This window comes from Medicago sativa, chromosome 7, assembly GCF_051527215.1.
Source record: "Medicago sativa cultivar Bolivia chromosome 7, Bolivia_mono, whole genome shotgun sequence".
NCBI classification, from domain to species: Eukaryota; Viridiplantae; Streptophyta; class Magnoliopsida; order Fabales; family Fabaceae; genus Medicago; species Medicago sativa.
In genome coordinates, this window is record NC_140755.1 from 10,446,756 (window position 1) to 10,461,602 (window position 14,847).

The 14,847-nt window shown below is 33.1% G+C and overlaps 1 protein-coding gene across 3 annotated transcripts; it reads right to left on the reverse strand.

Moving 5' to 3' along the window:
- Positions 1 to 5,326: 5,326 nt before the first annotated feature.
- Positions 5,327 to 13,556, reverse strand: LOC146904144 (polypyrimidine tract-binding protein homolog 1-like). 3 transcript variants are annotated; one of them, XM_085729732.1, is made up of 10 exons: positions 13,308 to 13,556; positions 11,082 to 11,291; positions 8,801 to 8,863; positions 8,642 to 8,715; positions 8,438 to 8,533; positions 7,028 to 7,085; positions 6,839 to 6,943; positions 6,679 to 6,760; positions 6,181 to 6,293; positions 5,327 to 5,983 (listed from the first exon to the last, which is right to left on the reverse strand). In XM_085729732.1, exons 1-10 carry the CDS (start codon positions 13,494 to 13,496, stop codon positions 5,492 to 5,494), a joined length of 1,482 nt encoding a protein of 493 aa, XP_085585858.1. In that variant the 5' UTR covers positions 13,497 to 13,556; the 3' UTR covers positions 5,327 to 5,491. The 3 variants fall into 3 exon arrangements, with proteins under 3 accessions (XP_085585858.1, XP_085585857.1, XP_085585859.1); XM_085729731.1 differs by having other exon boundaries at positions 8,422 to 8,533; positions 8,628 to 8,715; XM_085729733.1 differs by lacking the exons at positions 11,082 to 11,291; positions 13,308 to 13,556 and adding an exon at positions 9,040 to 9,125.
- Between the last annotated feature and the right edge of the window lie 1,291 nt (positions 13,557 to 14,847).

Consider the following 14,847-nt stretch of genomic DNA (forward strand, 5'->3'; position numbering starts at 1 on the left):
GAATAAGTATGACAATTTCATAATTGTGTTTAAAGAAGACAGTTTCTTAGCACTACATGTCATTGAAATTTAGAACTCTGTCCAAGATATTTAGACCTTGAAGTTGACCTTAGTGACGGTGAGAGTACATATAAGTATTTCAATGTTCAAGTCAGTAGGTGAATGAGAAAAGTGAAAGGTAGATGAATAAAGCGTACATTTATTAGAAACGTATATCTCTATATAATATAAAGGTACGACGGACCAATGAATCAGACCTCTGTCCAAGATATTTAAGTTTTAGACTTGGCTCAATTCAGAACAATAACGATCTTTTTATGAAAATGCGAGAGAAACTTTAAAATTAGGCTTCATTTAAGATAGTTCAATTTGGGACTTGTTTCGATTCGAACGATGACTATCCAATAAATCCCCTTGAGTGCACTATTGTGTCAAATATGCTATGGTCATATCTGTAAAAGCGTCAAATTGACTATTAGTTTAGTTAAATGTTCTTTGAATTAGCGATGAATTTGACAAAATTATAATAATACCGTAATTTAAAGTTCTAAATCGTTAGAATCACGGTGATACACCATAACAGTGTCAATCCACGCCAATCTAAACATGATGCAATTGCAAAGTGCTAACAATTATCAGGAATTCAATGAAAATCAAGTATATATCCAATAGAGAAACAACATATTGCATGCCAGAGAGTGATAAAGAAAAGCACAGCATTGAAGTTGGGTGGGGGCTCAGTGTCAATTTATATCTCTTTAAGGTGACAGGTTGTATATATGAAGATTTCTTTGTATGTGTGAAAAGACATATGGTAATGATGTGGAATTTTGAAAAATCTGTATTTTATAACTTATAGTAAAATTTAAAATGCAAATAGTAATTTATATCCTTGACATGAGCTATATAAAAACTTATTTATTTACGTAAGCTATATAAATTTTCACTCTTGTAATTGTTACATATGTGGTCCCAGAAATAGAAAGATTCAGCTACAGCAAAAGTATCCAATAGTTGAATCTTGAAAAGTTCAGTTTGTCTTTCATTGTTATCATGGCTTCATCACTTTTGGGTAAGTAATAGTTCACATTTCTTAGGAAACCAACAATTGAGCTCCTCCCATTTACATGCTTAAATGAGTTCAAGAATGCTGTAATTTCACATTACTTATAAAAATTGTGATGACATTATTTATAAAAAAATTTAATATTAGTATTTAGAAGAACTCAATTTTTTTCAAGCCAATTACCTTCAAAAAAATTACTAGATAAGTCCTATCAATAATTGGGTACCATTACATTTAAATAACACTCATTTATTTTGATATAGTTTATTTAGTGGGACATGTGAAAAACGAAAAAAAGATATCCTTACACTTATGAGATTTAGGATTACATACGGTAACTACTTGGTATAGTTATAGATTTAAGTCATTTGATCGTAAATCAATGGTCGAGATTATTTGATGTTAATTTAATCTATAATATAAACCGATTGATCTAAAATTAATGTTTGAGGTCTCAGGAGGTGGCTTTTAACGTTTTAGATTTGATTCTCTGGTGTCAATTTTGGTAGGCTACTTTAACTTCTTAAAAAAATTAACGTTTCAGATCGTCTACAATGTGTAAATGTGTAAACTTCTTGTAAATGCTATCCGAACCGACTCCTTAATTAACATTCAAATATTTTATACCACAATGCCAAATAGGGAAACACTACACTATCGTTGCTCTTAAAGCATGTACATTGAAAGTAAATAGACAACTACTAATGGATCAAAACACATAACATGTTAATTTACGTCACCTAAAAGGCTGAATCTTCTCTCTCAATTTTTTTTTTCTTTTCTTATTCTGCTTTTTGGTCCATAATGTTCCAATTTAACAAGGTGGACACTAATATTGGGGATTTCCTGTTTAGGTCACCTAAGGTTATTCTTTATCACATGCATGAAATATTCTATGATGATGTGAGCAATTCTAGTTGAGTATTGGACATTAGATAAATACGTTGATATGTGTAACTGAATCTGTCGGCTAGTTTAGTTTAGCTTCTTTCTAAGAAAAACAAAAAAATAAGAAAACTAAATCTATTAGAGTACAAAAATATTCAAACTCATTTGCAAAATATTAAAGTGTGTTTAAGACTAAAAGAATTAAGCAACTTTTATGAAATTCAAACTTTTAATGATTTTTTTATTTGTCCTTCATATAAAACTTATATATCAAACCATTATTTACCACAAAAAACTTATATACAAAACCATTACTTACCACATGAATCTAGTGCAAGTAGTTTGTGCACAATATGTGTGAAAGATTTTTTTTTTTTTTTGACAAAATGTGTGAAAGATGTAAACTTTGAGATAATGATCTTGATTTTCTAATCAAAAATAAAATAAAAAAATTTGACTCCAAAGTTAACGTGGATAGGAAAGAATTAAGAATTAAACAACTAATCCATTTACACAGACATTTTTGGCCAATTCACATTTGCTTGTTCATAACATATTTGGCAAAGTGAACGTGATTGGGTTATGGTAAAGTTAAGATGAAATGATTATTATATGAATTGATCTCACTAATTTATAACATTTGTTTTCAAACATGATTTTTGAGCTTACAATCTATTATTAATTTTTATATTATTTTTACCCTGACTATTTAAATTAAATTCCTCTTTCATCCCTCCCTAAATAAAACAAAAGAAACATAATATCTAGAGAATAATTATTTGTTGAAAAAAAAAAATTGGTTACATGAGATAAAGAAAGAAAAAAAGTCCTAATAAAGAAGACGCCAATGAGAGGAGATAAGTTTGAGGAAAGACATGGAGGTGGCTCATGAACCATAATCAAGGTATCCATACAATTAGCTTCAAATTTTGCAAGGATACAAGTATTACCCACCCAAATAGCGTGGTTGAGGATAAAATTCCAATCCTTCTTTATGAAATATCTAATAATCTCCAACATATTAGCTTAATGATGAAATCGATGTACGTCTATAGTTGCTAATTGCACCACGTAAAGTGAATCAAAATAGTAGACGACATTCCGAAAGCCAACTTGCCAACACAACCATTAATTTAATGTTATTTCATATTTATTTGATGTTATTTTCAAACATTAATTTTACCAAACATTTTATAAGCTCATTTTTGTCAAATGAAACCTTAATCTCAAGGCACAGTTCAAGTTATTTGACAAACTTGACCTATTTTTTTTCTCACTACAAATATGTTTTATTTAGACTGAACTACAAATATGTTGATATTATGCTAGTGTTACATTTTTGGATCTAACATAATAACATATTGTTACCATTGCTGTATTTTTCAGCGGTGTCAACGCTTAAGACTACAAAGTACACATACCTATGTGAAAAGAACGTGAGGAAACAGCAAAAGTAATTAAGTGTTTTGCTTTGTTGCTTGCACTTAGGATTAGCCCTAAACCACTGTTTAAAGACAATGACAGTACATCATCATCATAATTGAATATGTGACCCATAAAAAAGAACATGGGTTTGTGTTTGTGGATAACAACCTAACATATAGTTTCTTCAATATAAGTGCGCACATGCATTTGTGTTTGAGTGTGGCAAAGTCAAAAAGGTTGTATAATATAAAGTTAAATTCTTTACTTGCAACTTTCACTTCCACGTCTTGTTTCGTATGCTAAAAGTGTTCCATTTCTTGAAAATTAAGGACTAAAATCAGTGTTTTATTTCTTGAAATTGCAAAGATTGGTTAATTTAGTCCCTCAAATTTGTAAAATAGCAGCATAATCACTTAACTTGACCAATATCAATCAATTTAGTCACTTAACTTGACCAATATCAATCAATTTAGCAATATGTAGGTCTTTTCTTGATTTTGATGTATGTTTATAAAATAATTATTTTGGTAGAATGACTAAATTGATTGACTTTCTTTACTTTGAATGACTAATTTGTTATCGTGTATTTAAGAGATTAAATTGCTTGACCTTGTAATTTTGAGGATAAAAATGCTTATTTACTCAATTACTAAGGACTAAGGGTATGTTCCTAACAAATGTTGAATCTAGTGGAAGGGGATGAGTCTAATGGAAGGAGCTAGACTCCAATATTATGAATTAAAGTTTGAATCTCGGTCAAGAGAGACGTCGACGCTAACACTTAGCATCGACACACCTCAAATAGAATTACTTACTTCCAATGAAGGAAGCCTGTAAGAACTTTAAAAAAAAAAAAAAAAAACTAAGGGGTATATTATATTCAACCACATTCATTCATTATTCTACAAGCAAATATACACATGTATATGTCATAGTAATAATACTTACTTAAGACTTCAAAATATCAATGAATGCAGCTTGAAATATGCATCTACGGAAGAGCTTAAAGGGGTTCTATTATTGTTGTTGATATTCTAAGGTATTAAAAAGATGATCATGTTTACTCACCCAAAAAAAAACATAATAATAGCATGTGTTAATTGCGTATTAATGCATGTTCAGTTTCAGCCAACTTTAGGTTATCTTTCACATCATTACCTTCATTAGCATATCATAACATGTCTAGAATAAAGCAAAGGTAAGTGCTAATAAACAGTACTAAAACTATGTCTTTCAATTGTATCCACAAATAAGGCTCTCTTTTGATTTTATTTTTTACTTTTCCAGAAAATAAGTTTCTAGGTTTAGTCCTTCATCAAATTTAATCAATGTGACCCTCTAAATATCATCTCTCTCTCTTTCATGTGTCCCCGAGTGAAGGGACATGCATATGCACATGCACTGTAGTTGCTAGAATTCCTTTCTTTCTTCCTAAAAAGTGATTAAAATCATGAATTTCAACATAATTTCTCAAATTTTATTGCCCAACCACACCGGCTTTGCAATTAGTCTAAGTAGTTGGCTGGAGATCAAGCGAAACGGTTCACATCGTGACTTTTAACAAATCAGATAGTCAAATTCTTAGTTGTTCAATCTTGAACAATTGAGATCATTTTCAAACTGTGACTTTAACAAATCAGAAAGTCAAAATCTTGGTTGTTCAATCATAATCAACAATAAAGATCATTGGCTGTCTTAACTACCAGAAATCCGTTCATACAATACAAGTTATAACCTATGATCTGATGACAGCATAAACTTGAAAGAGTATTGTCCAAAATTTCATATGATAACCATGTAGCTGCTGTGATATTTGATTCTTTAATTTTGGAAGATTTGGATTAACAAATAACCTCGAGAAAAAATGTCAAACATCATTAAAATGCACCATTTTCAAAAATGAAAAAAGAAATAGTAAAGGAACATAATGAAGAAGAGAGAAAGAGATTATAGTTTATGCAATTCCAAAGCTTGCAAATTAAATTTCATTATTAAAAATTACTAATAAATATTGATGATGTCTTTCCAACTGAACAACAACTTAGTCATATTATCACTCTTCCATCATTAAAGCCGGTCTCCTTTGACACTTAAAAGTAAAACTACAAGTTCCTAACCATAATAATGCTGGCCTGAAGGTGAAGCACCACCAGGTCTCACATTTGGCTGCACCCCAGGCCGAACCATTCCTTGAGCACCAAGGCTTTGTTGCAAGTGTGGCGAGGAACCAGGACCGGAAGTTGAACCACCGCTAGGCTGTAAGTTTACATTGTGAGGTGCCCCAGGATGGCTGCTTTGAGCAAGAGGTGAAGAAGCGGTAGGCATAGCTGCAGACCCATAGGAGGGCATTGTAGGAAACGCACCAGTTTGAACAGGATAAGCACCAGGAACAGATACATAGCCCGGTCTAACTGCATGCTGAGTTAGATCCCATGTTGGCGCTTGTCCTCCAGGAACTTGAGTCTGATAAGCAGGGGAACCTCCAGGAACTTGAGTCTGATAGGCAGGGGAATTAGTCGGGTACATGGGTGCAGCCTGAGGATTTTGCCAAACCGGTGCAGGAACTAGTGGTACTGTATAGTCTCTACTTTTGTCACTGAAAGCCTGAAACCGAACCATTACACTCAAATTAGACTCAGATTCATTTGATTGTCAAAAACAAATTACCATAAAAGGTAAATCAAGTGTCAAGAAGCATACATTTAAGTATCATATCTGTTTCCGATCAAGAAAGTGTCCACATTGCTTCTAAGGATATCTCTTAATTTTTTTTATGTTAACTCGAAAACACATTTTTATACCTTTACATTGAGATCAGTATGACGAGAGTATGATAGATGAAGCTTACAATAGCCACCATCATATATGCAATGCCCCTCTAAAGCTTCTCTAGCAGCTGCTGCCGTTGTAACATCTGCAAAACAACAAACACCAATTGATCTCAAAATCAGAGGTGCAATAATTACTTCTATCCATTAGACAAAACAATGCACATTCTAACATGAAGCGGAAGGAAAGCATTTGGTCAATGAAATAATAAACAAAAGCAAGAACGAAATATGGAAAAGAACTGATATGATACGGTCAAAACAACTGAAACAGCTCATGGTTTATCAATCATTAAATCCGAACACTGGTGCACAAACACTATAATCCTCAGCATTAAGTACACAAGGAACCACCAAATCGAAAGACAAGAAAACTAAGGAAAGAGAGTAGCCATATTACATTAGAAATCGTATATAAAACTGGAATACAGTTCACAAGCTCAAGAAGCAACAGACGAATAGGATTGATACCTGGGTACTGAATTAGTGCCTGAGTTTGACCGTTCTTTTCAAACATGGCAATTTTCTGGACAGTACCAAATGCAGAGAACACCTGTAAAGATAGACCATCATTGTAGAGTATAATTGACACATAGGTTCAGAAGTTTTACGGAAATATATAAATTCTTACTGTATTGATGACGTCAACAGTAACAGCATATTGCATATTCTCAATGGAAGCCAAAAGTACATTGCTCTCCGTTTCTATCCTCTTCCCATCAGGACCTATAGCAGGCTGAAGATTACATATTGTTAGCACATAGTAACATACTAAAATAGAAAATGCTAAAAGTTATTGAAGAATAAAACAATAGAACACCTGTGCTGCCCCTTCAATAGCACTATGATTGACAGGAAGCATAGGATTTGTATAGTCCCTGAAAAGTCATGGAAAAAAAAATAAAAAATTTGAGCATAGAAAAAATTATTATTATTAACAGTTGACACACTAACATCCAAACGAGAAAAATAGAAATATAGGCATGCACGTTCAAACAAAAAAAAAACGTAATCCCTGAGGCAAAGCTTCAGAATAAATTGATTACATTAAACATATTTAGCAAAGGGGACTGTTGGCCGTTTGGCACACCAATTAAAGTTATCATGTGACTACGAAGATGAGGATTCAAGTTATGGAATAAGACTCTTGCAAATGCAAGATAAGACTGTCTATAATAGACCCAAAATGGGTCCGACCCTTCCCCTGTACTCTACCATGGTGAGAACTATAGCACTACATTCCTCTTGCCCATTAAACAGATATGAAGATCTTGCTAGAGGATAAAGTCATTGAACCAAAATGGTTGACAAGTAATATAAACGATAAATCAGACAGAGTGAATAGACAACTCCGTTAACTTTATGTAATTTTAAAAATATAATGATAGAAAAGATGCTAGTTCACAATACAAGCTTATTAATACAATTTATGGTTCACAGACAAATTCTGAGTTCACCACAACTACATCAAATTTTTGTAACACAATGTTATCCAAGAAGCAAGTAAAATAAAGAAAGTTCTACAATGACATTCTAGAAAACAAGTCTTCAAGGGTAGAAGCTCCATACAAAAGAAAGAAAAACCATATCAGATAAGATATTTTTCATATAAAAACAATGTACATATTCTAGGTCACAAGACTTCAAGTTGCAAACCTCCATATAAAAGAAGAAAAAAATCAAATTAAGATGCCTTTCATATAAAAGATTGTTTAAAAAAGTAATACCTGATCATCTCCAGGTCAGATGGAAAGACCATTTTTTCAACACAAAAACTGAACCAAAAAACTATAACTCTTTCTACAACAATGATTTGGTTTATAGCAAGACCGATATAGGTAGTTGTGCAATGCCAATATCAGAGTTGCTTCCAAAGACAGATGGAAGCCATATTACATCGATAACAACTACAGATAATTAGAATTGAATCTCAATATAATTTTTTTTTTTTTTAAATAACATTAAAATGTTTAAAGCTAATTCAATGCATGTCAACAACATATGAAAAGTGACAAAGTATATTGAAAACGCGTCAAGGAATTTACCAAACTTCAGTAACCCCTAGATGATAAAAGCACATATATCAATTAGCGGAGAAAAGAACCCCAAGAAAAATTACATACAAAAGCTTTCGCAATTTTCTTAAGTTTCTGAGAAAATAAACCATCAATTCAAGAAGCATAATTAAAGAATAATCAATGATAGTTGTCTTGCCTGCTTCCACCATTACCTGCTGCGATTTGATTGAAATTTGATATTCAGATCTCTATGTGCCGAGTATGAAATACGCAAGTTGCAAGAACCAACATGCTCTGGAAGCAGGTATCTGGATGCAAAAGTACAAGTTAATCAGCAAAAATTATGACTATCAAGCTATGAAAAGAATAAAAGACAGGGTAAGAGAAGTAAGCGGGAAATACAAAAATAATTTTGCCTTGGTATGCTTCTTCCATCCAGTGCATCCCTAGCTGAAGCAGCAGTCTCCGCATCAGTGAACTGAATCAGAGCCTGACATGGCATAAAACATAGGTAACTAATATACACAGTGAGTAAGGGACATTGAAGGAAGTGCAACTGACAACAATTCACTAACCTGGAAACCTGCGGTCTTTTCGAATGTAGCAATTTTGTGAACAAAGCCAAAAGCAGAAAACACCTGAACAGAAAATTAAAAGACTAATTCATAAATCGCATTGCTTCTCCCTAAATAAAAGATCAGAAGATAATAGGCCGGCACATGATCGGGAACCATCATAAGTGTAAAGTTCATAAGGTAATGTCAAGAACGAAAAGGAAGTTCCAAACAGATGAGATTTAAGTGCAGAATGACACCTGTAGTCATATGTGTGACCTTAGAAAGGAGTATGACGCACATGATAATAATTCCAAACTGTCTCCAACAAAAGTATCTAAATATGAGAGAACACCATCTGTGATTCAATGGATTTCAGTAAAAAGTTCCACATGGTTTAATCAGGTTTCTCTCTAAATTTAAATAGAAGGGTAAAAAACAAAAGTTCACATGATTAAATGAAAATAAATTAGCATTCATATGAAGAAAGAGTATTAAAAGGAATGTTCCTAGCCAGTCACTCCAGAGAAAAAGATGTAACATGAATGAAAGATCTTTGCATGAGACTTCAAGCTTCCCAGGAAAACATCAACAACAACAACCAAGCCATTTCCCACTAAGTGCGGTCAGCTACATGGATCAAATTATGCCATAATGTTCTCTCACAAACCATGTTTCTATCCAACTCATTAATTTCCAAATTTTTCCTAATAGTTTCTCTTAATATTAAGCAGGATGATAGAAACGATACTGCACAACTTCACGGGTTTGCAAACCTCCGCAAACCCAAAGGCCCCAGCCCCCAGGTCTCTGTAAATGGCATGATAACTTCCCTCTACTGCCTTCTTCTTATATACAAGACAGTCTAACTCAGTCTAATTATTTCCAACTAAGTAACCATTGATTGGGTGGGATTTGGGACCGACCAATACTCCCCACACAAAGGTAACCAGATTTCATAACCATCGATGTCCCAACCCAACTCTCACGTTTAACACACTTGAGTCTAGATGTCCTGTGGGGAATAGTGGGTTCACCAGCTTGCACGAAACCCATCCCTCCACAACTGTTGCTGGAAGTTTTGTACCGTTTTTGCATCCTTGTTTAACAAATATAGTGAATTATTTTCTTTGCTCCTAAATGTAAAAAATTTCTAGTTCATTTCCTTCAAACACTATGGCTTCTTCAATATTGTTATATGATTTCATGGGGTTTTGTAGAAAGCATGGAGTTAGAACATTATAAAAAATGTATTTTCCATTACAATATATTTCTAATGATATGCCACTCTGTCACGTGTCTTAATTTTTACAAATTGTTGTACTCCATCCCAGTACTCATACCCCTATCCTTGCAACCTAATACAAAGTTTAAAAAGTTTAATTTGTTATTTTGGCCTCACTCCAATGGAACGTGCTATTAACAAAAAAATAGTTTGAAACAGCAATTAATTTTGTGAGTATGTTGCTTCCTGGTGATTTTTTTTTTTTTTAACGACAAATCATAGTTTTATTAAAATGTCTACACTCCGAACACAAGACGAGACTGAAATAAACCTCAAAGAAATAAAAGGTGGACAGAGCCAAGTAGCACACTCCAACTCAGATCCCACATAAACAACTCCAGGCAAACCAAAATCAAAGAGAAAAAATCCAACCTAAGAAACCTCCCTGTAACTAAAAAGCCTGCCATCACAGTAGAAAGGCTACACCAGAAAAAGCTTGCCAAAGCTAACAACACAAGCTAAGGCAAGAAACCAAGAAACAAGGAAAACAAATGATACAAGAGACCAAAGTTACCTCTCCAAGGGTCACGAATTCACAAGAGAAAAACATAATAGCACCCAAACCAATCCTATTTGAACAAAGAGCCCCAAACATTTTAAAGCGCACTTTGAAACAAACTGTGCTTTTAATTATCTATCTCAGTCCACAATACCAATACGTTCAAAACTTTCACAACTAAAAAAAAAAAAAATGCTTAGATAATCCAAAAGAAGAGATATTTCTAGGAGCCACTTATGTGTATAATCATACCCTAATTTCACTGTCAAAATCTTAGACTAGGAGCTTTCATTACATTCCCTTTAAGATCTACCTCTGTATTACTGGGATCATGAGATTTTTCTGGCATGTTTTTAAATATTCACTTCGCATATAAGTCCTAATGGTTCAAACATGTAGATCTTCAAAATAAGCATATCAAAAACATTAAAGCAGTACAAAGTGTTTCTACCTAAACAAGCCCCGGGAGCTTAAAAAATCACAAAACAAGAAAACCAAATCAACTATGTGGCACTTACCAAGTGGATAACATCAATGCTCACATCCCCAGCTTCAACACCTTCAATAGTTACCAGCAAGACATTTCCAGGAATATCTCCAGGGCTTTTGTTGTTGACAATTTCGTGTCTATTGGAATACTGTATGTAAACAGTTTTACCACGAACCTGAGCAGGCTCTGAAGATGAAGCGTAATATGAAACCATTGAAATTGCTTGATTTTGATCCACCTGTTAAAGCATGTATACTTGAGAGTTCAGATGTCTGACTTGGAAAATCAGTAAAAACAAGGTCTCGTATCATTAAATATATATAAGAAAAATACATTCTTAGACATTTGGCAGTTTTTAACTTATACTACTAAACAAGGGAAATAAGCTAAACTTGCAAACAGCAGCAGAGACAAATGTTTATGATTTAAACATTTTACATTATATGGAGGGTTCAATATTCCTAGCATATAAAATCGTCAATCTAAACATAGGTAGGCTCCTTCACAAAGCTGTCAACAAGATGAACATACAGAGTAGAACATGAAGTAAACTCTAGCAAGTGTCAAATAGGACTTAGGGTTTCGGGCTGGCTGGACGTGCTATGGGTTCTAAGATTTAGAGGCTAAAAAGTCAAAATTTAGTGCACTACCTAACCAAGTCTAAACCTGAAACCCTAATAGCAGTATTAAGGCCGCCACTGATGACATGAAAGGCTGCAACATCTATGCTAAAACTATGTGATGAGAATGGGAGAGTGCAAAAACAGAATTCAACTTATATAGGTTCCTGTAATTAAGAAGATTCATATTCATCACTGAATCATGGTGACTTGAGGGTTCCCTCACCTCCCTCCAAAATTATGTTTTGATGTTCATTATATACATTACATGTCATGTATCTCATTGTTAAGTGACACATTCAATAAGATTACAAGCCTTCTTTTCTTAAGACCAAAACTAGTAAATAGGAGAAAATTGATATGAAAACAAATTCAATATCCATGGAAGCCCTAATTTAGAAGCTCTAAGTCAAAGATTAGAACCAAATCATATTAATAACAACCAACATTCCAATAGCTGAAAGGAGAGTGACGCAAACCATATCACACCGACAATTCATATTGAAGGCGTGTCAGGTATCAATTTTAGCCAAAGTTTTATCATGACAAAGATGAAACTAGGAGCTGGATATAGTATTACAAAAGCACAAATATAATATAAACCAAAGCTTCTTTTCTTAAGAGAAAAACCAGTGAATATGAGAATACAACAACAACAACAACCAAGCCTTATCCCACTAAGTGGGGTCAGCTACATGGGTCAAATTACGCCATAGTGTTCTATCATAAACCATATTTGGATCCAAGTCATTGACCTCTAAATCCTTTCTAATGGTTTCTCTTATAGTTTTCCTAGGTCTTCCTCTACCTCTTTTGACCTGACTCTCCTCCATCTGATCTACTCTTCTTACGACGGCATCTACGGGTCTTCTCTCTACATGCCCAAACCATCTAAGCCTATTTTCTACCAACTTTTCTACTATAGGTGCTACCCCCACTCTCTCCCTAATGCTGCCAAAACCAGTGAGTATGAGAATATTGATATAAAATCAAATTCAATATCTCATGAAAGATGAAATCCCTAATTCAAAGAGTAGAACCCAGTAACAAACAACATTCCAATACACTTCAGATTGAAGGCATGTCCCATGCCTGAGACATGTGCCGCTGTCAGACATGATACAACACCTACACATTCGATGACTTCCACTTTATCAAATTATTGAATAAACCATCAATATAGTCCCTAAACTATATGAATTCCATCAATTTAATCCCTAGAGTATAAGAAAATCCATCAATTTAATCTCTTACATCTTAAAAGCAGAGACTACATATTATATTTACATAATTTAGGTACTAAATTGTTGACAAAATAATAATTTAAAGATTAAATGGACGATTTATTCTCAAATTATTATTGGTGTCGACGTGTCAGAGTGTCGTGTGTGTACTTGGTTTCATATGAAATGCAAATTATACATACAGACACCGTTAAATTGAGCTCAAGTTTTTCTCTAATTTAGAATCAGATCAAAAAATAAATGACTAAGAAACCCTAATAATATATACATAAGCGCGCTTGTGCTATAAGTTGCAAATAAGCTGATTATCCAAACAGGCCTACTAATTAATAATTAAAAAACCCTAATAAATCTCAAACCAAAAAGTGAAAGGATAAGGAGATGAATTACGAATTCAACGAAGGCTTGATTGCGATTAGCGCCAACATTGCATTTGGTATTAACGATTCTACCAAAAGGACTACAAAGCTCAACGAGTTCCTCTTCAGAACATTCCCATGGAAGATTGCGAAGGTGAAGAACTTTGGATGGAGTTTGTGTGTATCGGAATTGATGATTGTTGCTTGATGATGTTGACATCTCTCTCTCTCTCTCTCAGATCTTCTTCTTTGATAGCAGATTTTGATGAAATCTCGTGATATCAGCGAAAGGAAAGGGTAGAGTTGAGATTGTTCAAGATTGTAAAGGGTCGGGTTCGAACATCTGCCCCCTGTATAGATTATACAACGTTCCTACCAACTGAGCTAAACTGTCGGGGACTCTTCGTATCCATATTTTATTATAAAATAAAAACATTAAAACAAATTCAACGATTAACCAAACAAATCAAAACAAAATTAATTGTTCTAACTTATAAAATAAAAAAGTAATTGTTCTTTTTTTTAATGAAAACAGTAATTGTTCTAACTTCAAAATTTGGTTGTCGGTCTATGTTCTCATCTACTACCTTCGTCCATTATTATAGGACCCTTTTAGAAAAAAAAAGGAAATTAAGAAAATTGATAATGATAATAAATTTATTTATAATTACTATTGTTTTTATAATTTTACCCTTTAAGAGATAGATATTTAATGTTGATTGAAGAAAAAGATATAAAATAAATAGAGGTCATTGGTAAAAAAATTAATGGTCTTGTTAACAAGTGTCCTTGGGGCACTCTTTAAGCAATCCAAAATACTTCCTTCGGTCCTATTTATAAGAAACATTTGACTTTTTTGATTCATTGCATAAATAATGTATTTGGTTTATATTCTAGACAAGATACATTAATTACACAATGAATCTAAAAAGTCAACTTTTTCTTATAAATAGGACCGGATGGAGTAATAAATTATTCCTTAAGAAAGTCAAATATTTCAATTTCCAATGTATAGATTACACAAATTTTCATAATTGATGCCCTTAAAGATTGCTCGGGGGCACTCGTTAACATTTCCCAAAATATAATGTACTTGAAAATACCAAAGGGGTCTTATAAAATGGGACAAAAAAAAATCTCAAAAGGGTCTTATATTATGGGACGGATGTAGTAATTCTGTAAATTTTAGGGTGAAGTTTTATCTGTAGACCATATCTAATGGGTCTCAAAATTTAAATAAATTTTAGGGTGAAGTTTTATTTGTAGACCATATCTAATGGGGTCTCAAAATTTAAAGACTTGGTACTTTTAGTATCCCGGTTGGAAGAGAAAAAATTTCGGGGTCATCTAAGGTCTCAAATAAACAATTCAATTTTAAGTGGGACTCACGCATTTTTAATATTAAAAAATTAAAATATAATGATATAAAATTATTAAGAGGAGAGAAAATGGGTACAGATTAGTTAACAAACAACTATATAAAAACTCTCTCTCACTAACTAACGAGTCTCACGATCAAAAGAAGTAATAAAGTACTCCCTCCGTTGTCAATTACTCCCTCTGTCCCAAAT